At 42.6% G+C, this 22,439-nt stretch overlaps 1 protein-coding gene across 1 annotated transcript; it reads right to left on the reverse strand.

The window, feature by feature from the left end:
• Positions 1 to 934: 934 nt before the first annotated feature.
• On the reverse strand, positions 935 to 14,768 carry si:ch211-63o20.7 (Serine/threonine-protein kinase pdik1l-B-like). Its single transcript, XM_015948342.3, has 4 exons — positions 14,629 to 14,768; positions 13,627 to 14,371; positions 4,063 to 4,288; positions 935 to 1,502 (listed from the first exon to the last, which is right to left on the reverse strand). The coding sequence occupies exons 2-4, from the start codon at positions 14,356 to 14,358 to the stop codon at positions 1,273 to 1,275; spliced, it is 1,188 nt and encodes a 395-aa protein (XP_015803828.3). The 5' UTR covers positions 14,359 to 14,371; positions 14,629 to 14,768; the 3' UTR covers positions 935 to 1,272.
• Between the last annotated feature and the right edge of the window lie 7,671 nt (positions 14,769 to 22,439).

Raw genomic sequence — 22,439 nt, forward strand, 5'->3', positions numbered from 1 at the left:
GACCATCCCCCCTGATCTGGCCTGTTCCAGTTGAGAACCACAGATTAGGACGCGTCGCTCCTCCTTACCGGCCGAATAGCCACCCACCACACGTTCCCTAAGCACAGCGACGATGGTTATTCCAAGCGTCTCCCTACGTTTATGGGGCCCTTATCACCAACTAACATGGATGTAGTTTTGAGGAATGACATAACCCCCTACTGTTTCTAAAGTCAGTTTGTCCCCTGCACTTTTTACCATCCAACATCATTAAATGGACTCTACTTGAGCACTAGGACCAAGTGGAAGACACCTGTGACATTTCTGATGAAGACTGCAGACGACGGTCAAACATGTAAAGGTAACCCGAAACACCTTCATGTTCGAAGCCAAAAGATTGTTTAATATTTAAAAAGCGGACATAATGAACATTATAAGGGAAAAACCATTTCAGTTTGGTTGTACGTGTGAAAATGTGTAAAGGTTCAAGAAACATGGGTACTTTTAACACACACACACCTGCTACCAGGTGCTGGTGATGGACTGAGACTGATGGCCTGTAATAAACGGTGAGGTCGTTGGTTTGATAACATCCAGTCCTAAAGTCTGGCTGTAATTTCCTGTTCATGGAGAGCACGTCAGCCATCATTAGTCACAAAAACCGTAAGACTTCAGCTGCTCGTGATGATGAAATGTTTCAGTGGGACATTTAAAAGTGATCATATTCAGCACAATAATAATATAACGCATGCTTTTTACTAGAAAAATAAATTGTATTTAACTGGAAAATCATTAGCATCGGTATCCGCATCCCTCAGATCAGTGCATTTTAGGTTAAAATGGGTTTTTATTTCATCGATTTATCACACAAGTAAAAATATTTCTGCAAAACGCAACAAACACAGTGGGTATAAATATTAATGTTGCTCCAAGGATGTCTGTCCTTTAGATTAAGAGGGCTAAATGGAAATGAGAAAAGCTCTGGAAGACTTTTAAAACTACAAAAAGACAAAACTATAAACACCAGCTGTGTGGTCAGAGCAGGACGAGCAACAGCTCATAAAACCATCTAAACAGGGGAAAGTGGAGCTTTCACACCTGAGTGCCAGCAGGTCCATCAGCAGATTCATGCTCAAATGAAGAATGAAGAAACTTTAGCTGGTTGCTAAGTTCCCTCTTCTCAGTTTCCATGACAGAAACACAATATTTGATCTAATTCTACAATCGCGTCTGATGTTGCTGCCCCCGAGGCTGTGGCAGAGTCAAGTCCAGCTATCTTGGGTATCGAGTCAGTCAGCAGGAGTCCTCTTCCAAAGCGGAGAGCACTCTGGCCTCCAGCTGGTCAGCCGACGGCCGAGCGTCCGGGTCCGAGGCCAGCATGTCTACAAGCAGGGAGCACATGCCTGGACCGGGAGGGGGGGGCACCCTTCTACTCTTCATAGGGATGCACAGCTGGAGGTCGGCATTCTCCCACAGAGCTTCTCCCAGTGGCATCAGCCAGCGACCCTTGCACACGTATGCACCTGAAGGACAAACAGAAACAGGCAGGTCCGGATTTAGAGTTACGCAGCGGCTGGTTCATCCGAGTCACACAAACGATGGGTGACTCTCACTGGTGGTCGGAGGGACCGGTGGTGCCGGTGTACGACTCTGTCAGAGCGCCCCAGGGCAGCTGTAGCTGCATCGTAGCTCATCCCCAGCAGTGTGTGAACGGATGAATGACGCACTGTAGTGTAAAGCACCTCTGACGATAAAAGGCGTTATGCAAGTCCGGGTCGTTTACCATTTAAATGACACTTTAACATGAAACAGGAAATTTGTTAGTGTTTTACCTGAACGGCCACGTGTACTAGTACTATAACCTTAATTAATACTTGACTCGCCAATCAATGAGACTCGTCTCACCGTTATGTTCGCTCTGCACACACCTGATGCTTTTGGGCCAAGGTGTTTACGGGCGTACACACGCACACACACACACACACACACACACACGCGCACGCGCACACGCACACACACACACCATAAAACTTTGGGTTCTAATAACATGAGCTACTATCTGACAGTCTTTGGACTTAATGAACAAATGAAGATTAAAATGTTCACCAGCTGACATCACACCATGCATCAGCTCCCTACATTATCGAAGACTATCCATGAAGGTAATTAAGAAGGCATTAACCACTACTTCATCTTCAGGTACTATGATGGTAATTTACCAGAGTGTACCTCGTTAAAATTACTACCATCAGACCCGCAGGACGTGGTCGGTGGGTGCACCAGAAAGGCTACCTGTAGGGTTACAGATGTCGATAACATCAGCCAGCGTTGGTTGTTCCATCTCTAGACCACTACAGTTCACCCTAGCAGGTCAGCCTGGTCCAGGTCCAGACTCTAGCGAGCTGGTCCACAATTCCAGTTCAAAGGTGAGTGGGCATGTCCCCCTGTGAACCCACCACCTGCAGGAGGACCAGGTGGAAGACCAGGGCAGATGGTTTAGCTGTCTGAGCTCCAAAATGTAAAACTGATGTGAATCAATGTGTGTAGGTTCTTTCTGCTCCTCGTTCCTCTGGAGAGAAGCCTGGAGACCCATCCTGTGTGTGAACATGAGGTGTTTCCCAGGAACACCACTCGGCGTGGTTTGAGCCAGTCCATCCGGGTGTAGTTTTGTTCCCATGCCAGCTCCACGATAGAAAGTGGGCGCGCCCCTCATAGGTGCAGGGGTGGGTGTGCCATTTTTACTCATGACAAAATAACATGAGGTGATCAGTAAACACTGAGGTAACGTGTATGCTCCACAGAAACAACTCTGCACAAAAATGGTGTTGCTGGACATTTTTCCACTTTTATGCAGGCAGTGAAACAAAAACCTCCGGAGCAACCAGTGACTCTGGCCCCTAGCCAATCAGCGGCCCAGTAACGGTAACGGCATTGCAACGATGGGAAAAGTAATTAGATTACTCTGTTACCTAAAAAATAACATGGTTAGTAGCACTGTTATACTTAAACGCAGTTACTCCCAACACCGGTGATCAGTATCACCGATCTGCATCAGTAAAACGGTTTTGCCCCGCTAACCGCTTCAAGTCCTTCTGCTGAGCTCGGGGCCACCAGAACGCCGCTATAGCAACACGTTTACTGGGTAACCGCAGAAGAAGAAATGAGCTCGTCACATGACCAAACAAACGTGCTCAGACCTGAAGCAGTAAGCAAAGAGCAGTGTGGGAGGAGCTTCCTCTTCGTTACTTCGATCTTGGAACACAACAAGCCTCACATCAACGCTCTGAGCCTGGCAGGACACGGTGCAGCAAACTGAACGGAGACCAGCAACAGGTCAGTCGGCCATGACGCTCCTGCTTGCGTCGGCCTCCTACTCATTTGTCTAGTGAAATAAAAAGATGCCAGTGTCATTATTTAGTTCGATGGAAGAAAACTACAGGCTGTTGAAACCGTGGCCTCCAGAATGCGTTTCTGAGCACACAAGCAGGGTGTGTGTGTGTGTGACGTCAGACGGTTCGCTGCGAAACAAGTTCGGAGTCTGACGGTCACCCCACTCTCTTTACTTTTTGTTCATAAGTTAAACGAGTGTGGGACTTTAGTCGTTTCAGAATTACATAAGAGAAGACGAAGCCTTTTATTTCTAGAGCGGGGGCAAATCTTTGTGTGTGGGGTGGGTTTGGTTCCCGGTTAACCGGCTATTAACCATTAAGGAGCGTCAATAACCCGTTACAGATGTATTTACTCGGGTTACCTTTGATATTTAAATGTGTTTCTGATGTAAATCAGTAAAATAGGGCCGATGCTTCTTCACACAAGTACCAACGCTCATGCTGCTATGGATTCAACTCGCTATAATCCATATATATTAATGATTACTCATCTCTTTGCCATTTAGATTGTCCCGTCTGCTGAAGATGAATTTGTGATGTATAGCATCGGACATTTTTAATATGTGCCAGTTCATTTCATCAGACTTGATTCAGAGTGATGTGTCATTAACCTGCGTGACCTCACACTCAACCTTTCCATCCTTCCCAGCAGCCAGCCTTACTGGTGTGTAACGGCTGATTCCTGTAAACTCACCCAGCTGCTCCTGGTTAGACCCTTCCTCCATAAACGTGATCCTCTCCAGGACGGCCCAGAAGAGCACCCCCAAGGAGAAGATGTCTGCTTGGGCAGTGTAGCTGAGACCGCCCCAGACCTCCGGGGCCATGTAGAAGTCAGAACCACAGGTGGAGGAGAAGTGCTGCCTGGTCGGATCACCATTCACCACACATGCACTCATCTTACTGAGACCAAAGTCCGCCACCTTCAAGAGAAGCAGGGAGACAAAGGAGAGGAAATTCAGAAACTAAAGCACATTTTCTAGAGTCGCTGGTGTTTTATGCGTTCCTACATGTAACCCGAAAGGCAACACGTGACCCAGAACTAGGGATGCAACGATACCACTTTTTCCAAACCGATACGATACTTGGATCCGAGTACTCGCCGATACCGAATACCGGTACTTCTACCACACAAAAAATGCAGATTTTATTTTCTTCTCTGCTTTCAACAAGAAAAGACTGTGAGGTAGATAAAAAATAAGATATATGAATGGAAATCACCACAAAACTAAAATATTAGGTGATCAGAAATGACAAGTTACAGTGAAGCCATTTTCAAGCAACTGCATTGGTATCGGTTAACTTCTACCGATACCGATACTGGTATCGTATCAGTGCATCCCTACACAGAACCTACATCAGGTCTTTAGTAGTGGGCTCAGTGGAAAGTTTATGAACATTTAACATCTAAGCAGCTGCATGGTGACGCTGTGGTTAGCACTGTTGCCTCGCAGCACGAAGGTTGCAGGTTCGAAACTCGGCTGCGGCCTTTCTGCGTGGAGTTGCGTGTTCTCCCCATGCATGCGTGGGTTTCCTCCGGGTACTCCGGTTTCCCCCACAGATCACAACATGCTCTATAGGTTATAAACTGTAAGTCGCTTTGGATAAAAGCATCTGCTAAATAAACATAAACCAGTTGAATGCTTCAGGTTTCTGATCAAACAGAAAGACATCAGAAGAGCCAGGAATAAAGCCTCAAACTATTTCAACCTCAAACATTTCTAACCCGTTTATGCACTTGCCCTTTCTAACGTTTACAGTTGTATGAATCCCATGTTTCATGGTTACTTTGCTAGAATAAATATGATTTTTAAATCAGATGTACTGCACTAACTAGCCAGTTACTTGTCTCTCTCGTGTAGGGCTGAAACGATTCCTCGAGTACCTCGAATAATTCGAGTACAAAACAGCCTCGAGTCAAATTCTCTGCCTCGAGGATTCGTTTAGTTCACGTTTAATTAATTCATGGCTTTGCAATCACCCGGGGTCACGTTTCACCCGGACCGAAATAAGTGGCGCACATACACACTGCACTGAATGCACACGCGAGTAGGGAACGCAACTTAACTTTCTCTTAAGTCATGGCGGACAACGTGGACCCCGGTGGAGTGCGAAAAAGACACAAAATGCCAAAGGTGTGGGAGCATTTTTCACGTCGTAAGGCGGGAAACGTAGTCCAGTGTAAAAACTGTTAAATGGATCTAGCCTACCACAACACCACATCCTCCATGCTGCAACCTGACCAGGAAACATCCACATGTAAACGTCACTTCTGCACGCGGACTCGGAGCCTCCACAAGATAATGTGTTTTAGCCTGTATTTCTATATATCCTGCAGACGCTGTGCGACTTTTTTGTTTGTAGCACTCACACCGTACGTCTGGTAGCAACACGTCGGACTTGAAATGTGCTAAAAATAGCAGTTTTTACACAATATGTCGGACTTTTTATTGTGTTGTTATTGAGATTTGTTGTCCCTCAGGATCGCTGCAGGAGGACACGGGTCTTTATGAGGAAAACGAAAGAAAGTAAATAAATGTTGTGTGATCAGTGTAATTTGACAAAACCACAGCAAACATGCTTTCGACAATCCTTGTTAGTGTGTGAGAAAAAAAGTGAGCGGTTCTGGTTCTGTTTGGGCCGCAGCCGCTCGCAGCGCTACTTCAACGGTTATCCTCCTAGTTTTTGTCTGGCTTGCAGGCTAGCAGATTCTCGCACGAGGGGAAAATCGGCTCAGGTTGTTTACTTATTTTTTGCACACGCATTTGTTTACTGTGAAGTAAAGTTGAGGAGGTGCTGAAGTTTTGCAAACTTAATTTTGAATAAAACTTGAAGAATAACTGGCAATTGCTTGCTCATTTTAAGAGGTCTTTCATAATTATAACATGCTATTTGATATAATGGTTTACAAACACAAAAGGGTAATTTATTAGAGTACTCGATTAATCGATAAAAGATTCCATAGAGTACTCGATTACAAAAATATTCGATAGCTGCAGCCCTACTCTCGTGTATTATGGCTGGGCGATTTGGCCCAACTCGATAACGATTAATGGACGACAACTACAGGCATGCACAGAAACAAAAGTTGTCCACTAGATGGGGTTGTCACATGTATTAGTTGAGTCACATTTTTACGTGACTCGCATGAACGCTGCCAACCTACACGTCTTTTTTTTCTGATCAAATTTATTGACATGAGAAAATTTTTCATGATAAGTCAGAAATTTCGATAACAATAAATTTTCGATTGATTGCCCAGCCCTAATATATATATATATATATATATATATATATATATATATTAGGGCTGCATGGTGGCGCAGTGGTTAGCACTGTTGCCTCGCAGCACGAAGGTTGCAGGTTCGAAACTCGGCTGCGGCCTTTCTGCGTGGAGTTGCGTGTTCTCCCCATGCATGCGTGGGTTTCCTCCGGGTACTCCGGTTTCCCCCACAGATCACAACATGCCCTATAGGTTATAGATTGTAAGTCGCTTTGGATAAAAGCGTCTGCTAAATAAACAAATATTTGTGTGCACACACACACACACACACACACACACACACACACACACGGCCATTTATATGGATACACCTTAATAAAATGTGAATGGTTGGTGATATTAACGTCCTCTTAGTGGCATATTAGAATATATGAGGGGGCAAACTTTTCCAGATTGGTGGTGACCATGGTGGCCATTTTGAAGTTGGCCATCTTGGATGGAACATTTTGTTTTTTCAATAGGAAGAGGGTTATGCGACACATCAAACTTATAGGGAATTTCACAGGAAAAATAATGGTGTGCTTGGTTTTAATGTAACTTTATTCTTTCATGAGTTATTTACAAGTTTCTGACCACTTATAAAATGTGTTCAATGTGCGGCCCATTGAGTTGGAGTGTCAATGCACATTTTCCATTCTTCACACACTGATGGCAACACCGCAGGAGAAATGCCAGGTCACCTGCTTGTGCATAATTATACGTCTCTAGGGAGCTTCCTGAACAGGTTTTAGTCATGAGGTTCTGCACTTTGCCTCAGACAAACTTATGGTGGTTAAATGTTCTGGATAATTTTGCACTCCGCTGCCACACTGGATTTGAAGCGGGCGCTGAATAATTCAAAGTTCTCCAAATGAAATGCCCAGAAGTCAACCAGACTCTCTAAAAGATAGAAGGGCTTCCACTTCCCCCACGATGTTGTGCTCTTGTGCACAATGTCAAGTGCGTCAGACGCGCTCCCAGCTCCTCCTCGGCGTGCCACTTGCGCACTCTGTCAGCAGCGAGATGCGGAGAAAATGTGAGATAATGCTCAGATGCACTGATCTTTTCCTGATTGTCCTTGATTGTTACCTCTACCATCTTCTCTGCGTAATGTATGAAATATCTACACACCTGTGTAACAAACTTACTCAAGGGCAAACAAACAAATCAGTCACCTATTATAAAAAACAACTGTTGAATGGCAGCCCATCGTCTATGGTCGAATAATTCATCCTAGCTCTACGTAAAAGTTGCCGTTAGCTGGTCAACACCATCTCAGTTTCTCCAAATGAAGGTAGTTCAAAGTGCTTTTTACAACAGGCAAGATCTTTGACCAGCCACATATATAACTTTAGTCTATGTTTGGCTGAAAGTCTAGCCTGGCCACTACCCATAGATCGATCATAGACAACTGTAGATTCTGCCTCACAACTGTCTTTCAAACCGTCTCCTTATGCTACTGGACAGCGCTAGGACCAATGTCAATGGCGCAGTCTACCACCGTAGAAAAAGATGCAAAGACGTTTCTAAATAAAGAACTTACATTGATCTATCCGCTATTGAACCAAAGAAAAGCATAAGTCTAAATTAGTCGCAGCAATGAGAGATGAAAAGTATCACTATTCAATCTTTTCCTGAATAAATTCAGCCTTAGTTTAAAAAAGATAGTTACCATATTTTCCGGACTATAAGTCACACTTTTTTTTCATAGTCTGGCCGGTCCTGCGACTTATATACCAAATTATGTATACCGCGCTGCTGCGGGCCGGCTCCGGACCAGGAATAAGCTCCTCTGCCCCGCTGGGAGGGTTTGAAACACTGCCATCACCTGCTGAGACCGTAGCGCGCTGCTGCGCCCTGGTTGTTTATTCTGTTATTGTTACCGGTGTTCTGGGAATTTCTCCTACCTGGGAAACCATCCTACCCGTTGTTCCTGAGCATGTGCGCGTATGCGCACAACACAAAAAGGGAACGCTACTCCGTTGTCATATTTGCAGGAAAATAGGTAAGTTGTAAGTATTAGTACTTTTTATTGGCGTTGATACTTGATTTTTAGGTTTAGGGTTAGGGTTTGTGTCATCTAAAACACCGTAAAATGATCCTATGGGTAGGATGTTTTGCCAAAGTAAGACGTTTTCTCAGAACACCGGTACTTGTCTTGCAATGTGAAATGCTTGGTCTCAGATTTTGAAAGAAAAATAAAATTTCTCCCCCAAATGCGACTTACAGTCCAGTGCGACTTATATATGTTGTTTTCTTCTTCATTATACATTTTATGGCTGGTGCACCTTATAGTCCGGGAAATACGGTACATAAATTATTGCATTTAAATCAGTTTGTGTGTGTTCCTTATTGAAAGTAGGGCTGCATGATATTAGGAAAACCTGCGGTATTCGATAACAGCCATTAACATTGCGAAGACGATATTACTTGCGATAAATAAAAACCTAATTCAGGAACAAAAATAATCAAAAACAAAAATAAATAAATCATCTAAATGAGAAAAGCAAAAGATGTGAGGAAAGGGAAAAAGGAACATGAACAAGAAAAGGCAATCGGTGGATCCCGGGAAAAGCAGAATCAGCAAAAAGAGCAGAACAAAGCTAACTCAGGTGTTTGCTAGCCATCTAAATGAAGTGCCGTCTGCCTCGGGGGCGGACATCTAACATATGAGAACCCACCCATTTGGCCAAATGGGTGAAGAGCTCCGTTTGATTTGTAAAAAAACATCATGCTTCCTTTAGATTGACAGAAGGGTTAGGGTTATGTGTAGCAAACATCTGAGCTGACCAGTCACTGCGATATTTATCCATTCTTTGCGACATGCATATTGTGCATGCTGATGTAGCGATAACGATATATTTACAATATATTGTGCAGCCTTAAGTGAAAGTAATTAATGAGTAGCATAGAAAGTACAGGGCTGCACTTAAAATATTTTTTATACTTTTGATATTTTTTATATTGATCAATAACAAATTTTAATCAATGTGCTTTTTTATATTGTGCAGCCCGAGTCTGAATACTCCAAAGTTGATGCTAAGCCATTTCAAAACCAGCGGTCGCCAACTTAGTCAGCTGAAGTAACATCCCACCCACCAAACTGATAAAGCACCGTGATTGGCCCACTACAGATACGGCGCTTACACATTAGCGCCGACACAGTCGGGGTTTGGTCGGTCTCGAATGGGTGGTGTAGTGTTCACAGACTTCTCAGGAATGCAGAAATCCCTGAACCTGTGGGCGGCGTTTAATACGCACGGGAAAGTCCGCTCCAAAAGTAAATAAAAGGCGGACATGAGCTGTGTTGCTTTTGGAGACTCTGAGCCACATTATTTTATTAATTTTCTGTGTGTGTCCTCATAATCTTGTGCCACACACACACACACACTGATTTGTCCCCTGAGCAGCTGTCTGCTCGCCAGGGCAAGAGCTCTGATGCGGAGAACAGGCGCACACACACAGAACTATTTTTCTCCCGTTCCCATGCTGATCGGCAGCTCTGGAACGGCAGCTCCGTGCTACAGACAGAAGTTCACTCTACAGTATGAAAATGAATCGTGCATGCGGGAAAACCCCCGCTGGCTCATTCTCGCAGATCGGAGGTGGTAGGCGTAATGTCAGCCAGCCAATCTATCCGTAGTGTCACCTGGGTCCCAGTCTGACCGCTGGGGAGGAGGTCTGAGAAAAAGAGTCGCCTCGGCACCGAAAAATGCAAATCTGACGTGTGTGAAGCCAAATTCCGGTGCTGTTCGATACCTTTTGGGTTCTGAAAATCTGGATGTCAGGTGTGATTCCTGCAGCTCCAGCTAGACAGGTCACCAAATATAAAATAAAAAACACCCAACAAAAACAAACTTAGATTGTAATATCGACTGGACCTTTTATAAACTCTACTGAATATCCCTTTATGGTTACATCACCATCCCAAAACGGATGGTACAATTTTGATTTGGGTGCATTTAAAGCTGAAGAGCTTGAATCCATTTTACGCTTCACTGACAATGAGATAATGTTGGCTTGATTTTTCTTTCAGAATACCAAACATGTCAACGTTTTAGCTTCTTAACGCTTCATTACCCTTCATACATTTAATATTGAATAATTGTGGCTTTGAGGACTTAGTGGCTCTGTGAAATGTGATGGACATTTTTCACCACACCTGATGTTTTGTACATCAAACCTGTCAGAATAATTCATACTCAGAAATCGGTGGCTGCAGTCCTTACCTTGAGGACTAAATCAATATGTATATAGTGGCCTTTACACGCTCCCCTTCACACGTCTGAGGTAAAGATTCATTCAGGACCGTGGACTTAGCAAAGTTGACATAAAATCACCTGTTTGACTGGACTTTTCCTTACAGACCACAGAACTGCTGGCATCGTCTGTTCATCTCTGCTTTAAGCATTCAGATCACTTTCATTTTTCAATTATAATTTTCATACTTGACTTGCTTTGCCTATCAAATCTCTGAAGATAAAAGCTGTCGTGTGTATGGTAATTACTGTCATTAGACCAGATGAAAGACTACAACACGCGGGCTGCACAACTCACCACAAATCAACACAATAGCAATACAGGACAGAACACTAAAAACACTGAATGTTTGGTTGGGTGGACCTAAAGAAACAATCACATTTGTTTTGGTCATTTTTACATCGTTATTCACGGAGCAGAGGGACTATCCAGAGATGAACTTTTAGAGATGGCGGTCACAGATCTGTACCAGCAGGTGGCAGAGTAGAGATACTTACTAAAACCTATGAATTAGGCCTGGACCCCGCATTTGGAATCATAGGATGTCCAAGGAAGGTTCCGCCTTTCTCGCCTCTGATTGGCTGGAAGAGCTCTCCTAGAATGGCTGTTTCATTCAACAGCAAATAGTCTGTAGTCGTTGCAGGGTTTTACGTTTACAGCTCGATCTTGAGGAGTGTTTTAAGGAAATGACAACCTAGCTCTATAAAAACCATTTTGTCCTGTTTTATAAAAGAACCCGAAATGCATCAAATGTGAGCTTGTAAGTGATCTTGTAGCAATAACCACATGACTGACTTCATATCTGTTGGTTCTCCAGCAACGGGGTTATCTTATGACTTACTCATTATGCTGTTATCTCTCTAAGCTTTCATGGGTTAAGGCTGTTGGCAAGTTAGGACACATCTCTCATTATTTGTTGAAATGTGTATCATTTAATTGAAATTTAATTAAAAGCTGATTACGATTTTGATCTTTTTTTCACCAGTTTTCATTATTCTAGAAGAGACGCAGAGCGGCTGCACCCAGCTGGAGCAGGGTCGGGCTAGCTGTGGGTGGACGATGGCACTGCTGAGCAAAATAAAGCAGTTTTATTATATTTCACACCCAGTAAGACACGCGTGTTTCTCCTATGTTCTCTGCTTTAATAACATATCAATGCTTGAGATCCAGCAGGTATAAAATAAGTGCAAAAGTGTGATGAAGGCAATAAGATTTATTTTAAAGTCACAATTGATGTTTTCCGTTTTTTAATTAACAGGAAAAAAAATTATTTTGCAAAACAGGACAGAAAGGCTCTTAAAGTGTCAGGTTCACGTTTTATTTACAAAACTCCTAAAAACAGCTGTTCTGTTGGTGGCAGGAGGACAGTCTGCTCTTATGAAGGAGCCAATCAGAGGCAAGAACAGCAGGATCTTCCTTGGACATCCTATGATTCCACATGACACGGCCTGCCCAATAGAGTAAAATAATTATATTGATCAAGATAAATAATTAGTAATAACTATAAAAAAATGTAGAAATATATTAGAATTATCTCTTTCTGCAGGTCTAGGAGCAGATTCTTGTTTATCATTTATTGTTTCTTTTTGTGAAATAAATTAAATTGGTTTGGGGCAATAAGGGCTTTAGTAAAATTAAAACAAATAATAGTAATAAAACAATAATAATAGTAATAATAAGGCAGTGTGATTTTGTTATACTGTTCCTTCAAACAGCTCCATATTTTTGGGGTTTGAGATAGATGTGTGTGTGTGTGTGTGTGTGTGTGTGTGTGTGTGTGTGTGTGTGTGTGTGTGTGTGTGTGTGTGTGTGTGTGTGTGTGTGTGTGTGTGTGTGTGTGTGTGTGTGTGTGTGTGTGTGTGTTTATTAGGGCTGGACGATATAGAAAAAAGTTTATCGATAAAAAAAAGTATATTGTTCGATATCAATAATTATTGAAAACTATATGAAAAATTAAGAAAATGTATTGTAAGTGCAGCCCTGGCCGTTTTATGTAAATACTTTATAATAAAACAAGTTGGTTTCGTCATCAGACTTGGTTTTTATTGAGTATCTGCAAATTTTGCAAACCACCATCGTTTGTTTTATGTCAGATTTGTAGGAATGAAAATATTGCCACACAACCTTTTTCGGGAGAATTTCTTCCACCTCATTGATCTACATCTTGTTTAAGTCACATTTCTGTTGGTTTAGGTTAGTGAGGGGAGGGCTTAGTGATTACGCGTGCTTGGGTCTGTGTTTTTGGTTGGCTGGGTGTAAGGAATGACAGTATGAAGCTACCAAAAAGGCTATAACAAAAAAAAGGATGTTTTTTATTAAAGTTTTATTGACCCATTTTTCCATCTCATCACACACCTATCAATAGATATATATTGTTGTTGAATTATTGTCCAGCACTACTATGAATGTCTAAATGAGAACAGTTATTTTAAACATGCTAGAATGAGAAGTGCATGTCAGACGTCAGCAGACTGTGACTGCTTTGTTGGCCGCTGGATTTAGGCACCAGGTCACGGTGAGGGCTCGGTAAATCAAACGTATAAATAGGTTTTTGACCATTGTTTAGGGACTGTAGGTAAAACTGAATTACACATTTTAAAGAGACGGGGAGAAATGGTTAAACATGAACAAAAATAAAAAGGGAAATGAAAGAAACTGAGTATTTTACTCCTGCTGGCCTCTAATCTTTCATTAGTGTGAAAATGCTTTCTCAAGAACACGTCAGAACAATATTCCTACCTTGATGGCAGGACCTGTGGGTGTCACGCAAACCAGAACGTTGTCAGGTTTGAGGTCTCGATGGACGATACCCAGACCATGCAGGAAGGCCAAAGCGCTACAGAGCTGGAGAACAACGTCGTGGTTACGCTGAGGGTCTGGAGGTCTGGAGAGCAGATACTGGTTCAAATCACCTCCATCACAATACTCCATCACAAGCCACAGGGCTAAGCACCGCAGAGGTTCCTTCTGCTCACTGGTCGTCTGGGATGACCTCTTCCTGGCTCTGTTTGGAGATCTCTTTGGAGTTAAAGAGTGATTTGATGTAGCCTTGTCCTGGACCTTAGCTCTGGCCTGGGTGGTGTTGGTCTTATCCTGAAGTCTAGGGGCAGAATTAGTCCTCCTCAGGTTGAATGACTTAACAGTCCTGTCCTGACCCTGTTGTGCTCCACCTACCCTGCCCTTCAGCACACTCTCCACCAGACGCAGGGGCAGTTTTCCTGGGTTCAGGGGTTTCAGGGTTCCGGGTCCAGTCTGCAGGAGGCAGCTGTGCAGAGCAATCACATTCACATGGGTCTTAGCGGTGGCCCTCATGGCCCACAGCTCCTGCAGGTAAAGCTCGACGCTTTCCGGGTTGCTGCAGGGGAGCCGTTTAATAGCCACCCGGTGTCCCGTTCTGGACATGTGTCCCTCAAAGACAACGCCATAGCTGCCCCGGCCCACCTCCCTTTCCAGGGTGTACAACTCCTCCATATTAGCCCTCAGCCTGACGAGATACAACAAAATAAATCAAGAAATTCCGCTAGCATAACGGAATTACATCTTACAGCCAGCTTAACCACTCTGCGATGTTTAGCTAACTGACATTTTTATTACGCTACAAACAAAAACACCACTAGCATTTCATCAGAAGTTAACTCTTAAGAAGCTCACACACATCTGAGGACACAAACATTACTTTAAATGTTAAAACTACCTTCATGTGCAACAAGCGAAGCCAAACTCGACACGGTGAAAACTTACCCTCTCGGACGCAGCTCGTCTCATAAGAGGTAAACAACAACAACGCTACATAAAATCTGGTCGTCTCGCATCACATGTACTGGTTATAGGCTCGTTTATCGCTTAATTATCTCTTATAAAGCCAGAAGTGACGAGACAAAACTAATTTCCGTGTGTGAGTTCAGAGCGTCGCGCGCTGCCTAAACGTGAATCGTGATTGGCTATGAAACTGAACAGACGTCTTCTGATTGGTTGAGAGAAGCGCAGCTGCTGCATGTTCGAAATTCAAACCAGACAACGTGGCGCTCTGATTGGTTCTCAGAGATCTCGTTCACAAGGCGATGAAATGTTGTAATCAGTGAAATCTATGTCCAGTTTTAAACATCAAAGATTATTTATTCATAAAGATTTACATATCTTGAACATTATAAGTGTGTCACATGAGAATATCTGTTTTATTTAGCTATATGCTTCATTGTACTTAGAATATTTTAGCCTCTATGGTAAAACAGGAAAGAAAACAATCAAACTGAATTATTTTATGGTCTGGAAGGCACATAGGAATAAAAATAGTTCATGCATTTGTTCATTAACTGGTTAACACTTTAATATCAAATTATGCAAATAGCAAAACTACTTACAAAAGCACTGCCCATGCTTGTGTGGCACAGTGGGAAATGTTTGTATTTTAAATTGCATGATGGGATTTGCAGGGATGAGTTCCTGCCCCGTTGGAGCTGTTGCCTTGCAGCAAGAAGGTCCTGGGTTCGATTCCCAGCCTGGGATCTTTCTGCATGGAGTTAGCATGTTCTCCCTGTGCATGCGTGGGTTCTCTCCGGGTTCCTCCCACAGTCTAAAAACATGACTGTGTGTGTGTGTGTGTGTGTGTGTGTGTGTGTGTGTGTGTGTGTGTGTGTGTGTGTGTGTGTGTGTGTGTGTGTGTGTGTGTGTGTGTGTGTGTGTGTGTGTGTGATTGTTTGTCCTGTGTGTCTCTGTGTTGCCCTACGATGGACTGGCTCCCTGTCCAGGGTGTACCCCGCCTGATTGCCCATTGACCGCTGGAGATAGACTCCAGCCACTATGCCTGGTGGGTGGGATGATGCAACAGAGTGAAACAAGAGTATGTCACATTCATTGTCCAGTAGCATGCGGAGATCATTTGAAATACAACAGTAGAACCCGCCCCACAACCGAGAGCCGTCAATGGAGCGTTGCCAGACTAAATAATACATTTATTTAGTCTGGCTTGCCAGGCTACTTTTTCCTGTCTTTCTCTCCCTTTGAGTGCCTTCGATATTTGCTCTGCTTTCTTCTTCCTGTCAGTGCTCCTGTGCTTTTGCCTTTCTTTATTTTTCTTCTATTTTCCATTTTGGTCTATGTTTTCCTCCCTTTAAACATTTTCCATTGTCTTTCCTTTCTGCTTCTTTTTGATGTTTACATCGAAAAACGACGTCACTTTTGGAAGTGAAGATAAAAGCTTTTTTAAAGCATGCTGCTTATTTCTCTTCCCCACATCACCCCGCTTCTCCTCCAGCTTCACTGGCTGCCAGTCAACTTCAGGGTTCATTTCAAGATCCTGGTTCTGGTCTATAGGGCCTTACATGGACAAGCACCATCTTACACTGGTGATCTTCTTAGTCCCTACACCCCCAGCAGGTCCCTGAGGTCCAGTGATCAAAGCCTACTGGTTGTGCAGCACCAGGCTAAAGGTCAAAGGTGACAGATCATCTGCTGCTGTGGCCCCCAGACTCTGGACCTCTCTCCCCCTGAGCCTGAGATCAGTGGACTCAGTGGTCTCCTTTAACCCTTTGGTGCATAATGGTCACTACAGTGGACAGGTACTCAGAAATTGTTATTTATTTGTTTTTGCTACTAAGCACAGCTGTTGAAGACTTTATTGCATTTGAGCCCCTCCATTTGGACTTCAGGAAGCCAAGCCAACATATTTCATGCTCAGAATGCACGCTGTCCACTAAGGTGAACACGTAATAAATTATTTGTAAATTATAAAATTTGACAAAAAATATTTGTTGAAATTTTTTTCATTCACACGTAAAGACGAATGAAAAAAATTGTTTAAAAAATCATGGTTGAAGATTTCATAATTCATGCATCAAAGGGTTAAAAAGCAGCTGAAGACTCACTTGTTCAAGCTGGCTTTTGTATGACCTTCTTCACCTCTCTCTCTTTATTCTGCTCTCCCCACCTATTCCACCTTCCTCAGGATCCACTGGTTTCCCTCTTTCCTGTTCACTCTCTCTCTTTCTTAACAGTTTTAATCACAGTTGTCTATTTTTGCTCATTTTAAATATATTTTTATACATTTTCTAAATGCTTTTTAATATTTTTACATTTTCTGTTTTTGTGAAGCGCCTCGTGATTTTTATCTTGAGAGGCACTATAGAAATGATGTTTTCTTCTTCTTCTTCTTCTTCTTCTTCTTCTTCTTCTTCTTCTTCTTCTTCTTCTTCTTCCTCTTCTTCTCATTGGAGCCACTAGGATAACTCCATTTCATGCTTCATGTTTTGACTCTCGCTTCGAGTTTGTTACGAACGCTCCCGCCTCTCTTCTTCTTCTTATTTGTGGTCTCATGGCACTTGGCAAACAACAAATTGGTGCATTACTGCCACCAACTGGATTGGAGTGGAATGACTACCAATCACTTCCTGTTTGTGCATCGGTCTCAAAGGAACAGTCCATAGTGGCATTAACAGAGGGGTGCCAGCAGTCAGGGCTAAGGGGCCCCCCAACATAAGGGGGCCCCAAGCGGCCGCCGACTTATGCCTAATGGTAAAACCGCCACATTTGACTAACAACAACAAAATTCTCCCACTGACTCTGTTTGCTTTGCAATGTGGATGTTTTATCTCCACAAATAGCCCACGCCTGGAGGAGTTCCACTGTGTGGTAGAGATGCTAATGCTAACAGTTAGCTTCTACTAGCTGAGATGCTCTCTGCTGTTTCCTGAATGCTAAACCAACAACAGCCTTCCCTGTTGTGAGTGAAGATGGGTGAGTCCATGAATGTTAGTGATAGTGTGACATAGATCTGTCAGGCTTTTCTAATCCTAGAGTTTCACTGTCTACTTTCGATCAGAAGCTAATGCACGAGATAGGTAGGAGACTATTTTTTTATTCAGCCTGCATGAAAAACTCAGTGTGACCGATTTTAATCAGAAATAATCATTAAAAATAAATTTTCAGGGTTCCACACCTTTAACCCTCCCACTGTCCTAATGGGTGTGACCCCGTGAGGAAAGATGACCACTGAGCAGGATTGATGGTTCATTCCTTGGGTCCATGTGGCAGGGGTGAGGTGGTGCTCACTCCTCACCCCTGCCACATGGACCTCAAGGGACAAACCATCAATCCTGCTCAGTGGTCATCTTTCCTCACGGGGTCACACCCATTAGGACAGTGGGAGGGTTGAATAAGTTGTTTACTAGATGATGCATTTTATTGAAAAGATGTTTCATTAAAATAAAAAGAGAAGCACACTGAGTGGGTGCTTCAGGACCGACTGAATAACAACAAGGTGAAGACAGTTAGCAGCTTGTGTGTTTGTGTGTATGTTCTACCAGGAAACAGGGATTCAGTGCACTGGTGCAAATGTGGAAGAAAAGAGCAGCTTTAGATGAGTGTCCCTGTGTGCTGATGTGAGCTTTTGCTTTTATCAGCAATGACGATTATAAATATTCATCATTACTCTGGGGAGATGGAGTCAGTCACACTTCACTTGGTTTTATCTCAAAGCAGATTCTATTCACTCTGTCATCATATCTCATTTGCTTTGAAAAATCTTTGGATGCAGATATTGGGTAAAAGAGTGAGTGCACTTTACTTCAGGAGTTTAGAAGGAAGTGTTTGATTGATTTTAAAGCAAAACCCCTAAGAAGAGCTCTACTGGCACAACAAAGGAAAGGTGCTGATGAGTCCATAAGAGTTATAGTCTTAATCACCTCTGTTTTCAGGCTAATGGAGTTTCTGTGGCAGCTTTGCATGCTAATTAAGTGGTCCACCAATTGGAATGGAAACAGTAATTATTTTCATGATTGGGGTCAAAACCCTTGCATTTAATCCTGAGGTCTATCTAGACCGCCCCCTCACATGAAGAGTAAACATCGGTAAAAATCTCCCAGACAGCCGTACTTACTGCCGTCACCTTTAAAATGTTCTTTTTCTCCTCCTCAAGTCATCTAAACCCAAGGTGGGTTTAACTAGCCGTTAACAGACATTAATCACCGTGTTACACAAACAAAGCAGCGATTTTGACAGCTATCTGAGACCTGATTGGTTGGTCAGACAAAGCCTCTCATTGGCTCTTTGGGAAGGAAGCTACAGAGAACTGACACACATTGTTTAATAATGGGCTGCAAAGTGATGCAGTGGCTAGCACTATTGCCCTGCAGTGGGTTCAAACTCCGGTATGGGGTCCTATGTTCTCCTTGGGCACGTGTGGGTACTCACCAGGTACTCCGGCTTCCCCCCTCAGTCCAAATGTGCAACTGTCAGGTTGATTAGTCTGTCTAAATGGTCCCTAGGTGTGTGTGCTTGGTTTGTCTGTCCTGTGTGTCTCTGTGTTGTCCTGCGATGGACTGGCAACCTATCCAGGGTGTACCCCGCCTGTTTGCCTGGAGACAGCTGGAGATAGGCGCCAGGTCCCTGAGACCCTGCATGGACAAGCGGGTACGGATCATGAATGGATGGATGTTTTGTACCTGCAGACTGAGATGTGTGTTTTCAAACATTTACATAGATTGTTTTGATTTATGGATTTGTGTGTATGTTCTGCCCAACATTGGTGCCAGTGGTCCCTCCGACCACCACCAGCAGGCAAGGTGGGCTAAGTGTCTTGACCAAGGACTCAACAATAGCATTCTCAGGTCAGAGCTGGGATCGAACCTACAACCTTCCAATTACTGGACAACCTGCTTTACCTCCTTTGTTGCTGCTGCTGCCCATGTATTATACTGCTGCACATGTATTATACTGCTGCCCATGTATTATACTGCTGCACATGTATTATACTGCTGCCCATGTATTATACTGCTGCCCATGTATTATACTGCTGCACATGTATTATACTGCTGCCCATGTATTATACTGCTGCCCATGTATTATACTGCTGCACATGTATTATACTGCTGCACATGTATTATACTGCTGCCCATGTATTATACTGCTGCCCATGTATTATACTGCTGCCCATGTATTATACTGCTGCACATGTATTATACTGCTGCACATGTATTATACTGCTGCACATGTATTATACTGCTGCATATGTATTATACTGCTGCCCATGTAATATACTGCTGCCCATGTATTATACTGCTGCACATGTATTATACTGCTGTACATGTATTATACTGCTGCACATGTATTATACTGCTGCCCATGTATTAAACTGCTGCACATGTATTATACTGCTGCCCATGTATTAAACTGCTGCACATGTATTATACTGCTGCACATGTATTATACTGCTGCACATGTATTATACTGCTGCACATGTATTAAACTGCTGCGCATGTATTATACTGCTGCACATGTATTATACTGCTGCACATGTATTATACTGCTGTACATGTATTATACTGCTGCACATGTATTATACTGCTGCACATGTATTATACTGCTGCACATGTATTATACTGCTGTACATGTATTATACTGCTGCACATGTATTATACTGCTGCACATGTATTATACTGCTGCCCATGTATTAAACTGCTGCACATGTATTATACTGCTGCACATGTATTATACTGCTGCACATGTATTATACTGCTGCACATGTATTAAACTGCTGCACATGCATTATACTGCTGCCCATGTATTAAACTGCTGTACATGTATTATACTGCTGTACATGTATTATACTGCTGCCCATGTATTATACTGCTGCACATGTATTATACTCCTGCACATGTATTATACTGCTGCACATGTATTATACTGCTGTACATGTATTATACTGCTGCACATGTATTATACTGCTGCACATGTATTATACTGCTGTACATGTATTATACTGCTGCACATGTATTATACTGCTGCACATGTATTATACTGCTGCCCATGTATTAAACTGCTGCACATGTATTATACTGCTGTACATGTATTATACTGCTGCACATGTATTATACTGCTGCACATGTATTATACTCCTGCACATGTATTATACTGCTGTACATGTATTATACTGCTGCACATGTATTATACTCCTGCACATGTATTATACTGCTGTACATGTATTATACTGCTGCACATGTATTATACTGCTGCCCATGTATTAAACTGCTGCACATGTATTATACTGCTGTACATGTATTATACTGCTGCACATGTATTATACTGCTGCACATGTATTATACTGCTGTACATGTATTATACTGCTGCACATGTATTATACTGCTGCACATGTATTATACTCCTGCACATGTATTATACTGCTGTACATGTATTATACTGCTGCACATGTATTATACTCCTGCACATGTATTATACTGCTGCTCATGTATTATACTGCTGTACATGTATTATACTGCTGCACATGTATTATACTGCTGCACATGTATTAAACTGCTGCACATGTATTATACTGCTGCCCATGTATTATACTGCTGCACATGTATTAAACTGCTGCACATGTATTATACTGCTGCCCATGTATTAAACTGCTGTACATGTATTATACTGCTGCACATGTGTTATACTGCTGCACATGTATTATACTGCTGCACATGTATTATACTGCTGCACATGTATTATACTCCTGCACATGTATTATACTGCTGCACATGTATTATACTGCTGTACATGTATTATACTGCTGCACATGTATTATACTGCTGCCCATGTATTAAACTGCTGCACATGTATTAAACTGCTGCACATGTATTATACTGCTGCACATGTATTATACTGCTGCACATGTATTAAACTGCTGCACATGTATTATACTGCTGCACATGTATTATACTGCTGCACATGTATTATACTGCTGTACATGTATTATACTGCTGCACATGTATTATACTGCTGCACATGTATTATACTGCTGTACATGTATTATACTGCTGCACATGTATTATACTGCTGCACATGTATTATACTGCTGTACATGTATTATACTGCTGCACATGTATTATACTGCTGCACATGTATTATCCTGCTGCACATGTATTATACTGCTGCACATGTATTATACTGCTGTACATGTATTATACTGCTGCACATGTATTATACTGCTGCCCATGTATTAAACTGCTGCACATGTATTATACTGCTGCACATGTATTAAACTGCTGTACATGTATTATACTGCTGCACATGTATTATACTGCTGCACATGTATTATACTGCTGTACATGTATTATACTGCTGCACATGTATTATACTGCTGCACATGTATTATACTGCTGCACATGTATTATACTGCTGTACATGTATTATACTGCTGCACATGTATTATACTGCTGCCCATGTATTATACTGCTGTACATGTATTATACTGCTGCACATGTATTATACTCCTGCACATGTATTATACTGCTGCACATGTATTATACTGCTGCACATGTATTATACTGCTGCACATGTATTATACTGCTGCCCATGTATTAAACTGCTGCACATGTATTATACTGCTGCCCATGTATTATACTGCTGCACATGTATTAAACTGCTGCACATGTATTATACTGCTGCCCATGTATTAAACTGCTGTACATGTATTATACTGCTGCACATGTATTATACTGCTGCACATGTGTTATACTGCTGCACATGTATTATACTGCTGCACATGTATTATACTGCTGCACATG

This window comes from Nothobranchius furzeri, chromosome 2, assembly GCF_043380555.1.
Source record: "Nothobranchius furzeri strain GRZ-AD chromosome 2, NfurGRZ-RIMD1, whole genome shotgun sequence".
NCBI classification, from domain to species: Eukaryota; Metazoa; Chordata; class Actinopteri; order Cyprinodontiformes; family Nothobranchiidae; genus Nothobranchius; species Nothobranchius furzeri.

What these genes read in the sequence shown, in the direction of transcription:
- si:ch211-63o20.7 (XM_015948342.3), bottom strand. Translation starts at nt 14,358, where the DNA reads ATGGAGGAGTTGTACACCCTGGAAAGGGAGGTGGGCCGGGGCAGCTAT. An exon ending in CCACAGGTCCTGCCATCAAG is followed by an intron (nt 4,289 to 13,626) that starts GTAGGAATATTG and finishes CTTCTCTTGAAG; the next exon opens with GTGGCGGACTTTGGTCTCAG. An exon ending in GTCTAACCAGGAGCAGCTGG is followed by an intron (nt 1,503 to 4,062) that starts GTGAGTTTACAG and finishes TTTGTCCTTCAG; the next exon opens with GTGCATACGTGTGCAAGGGT.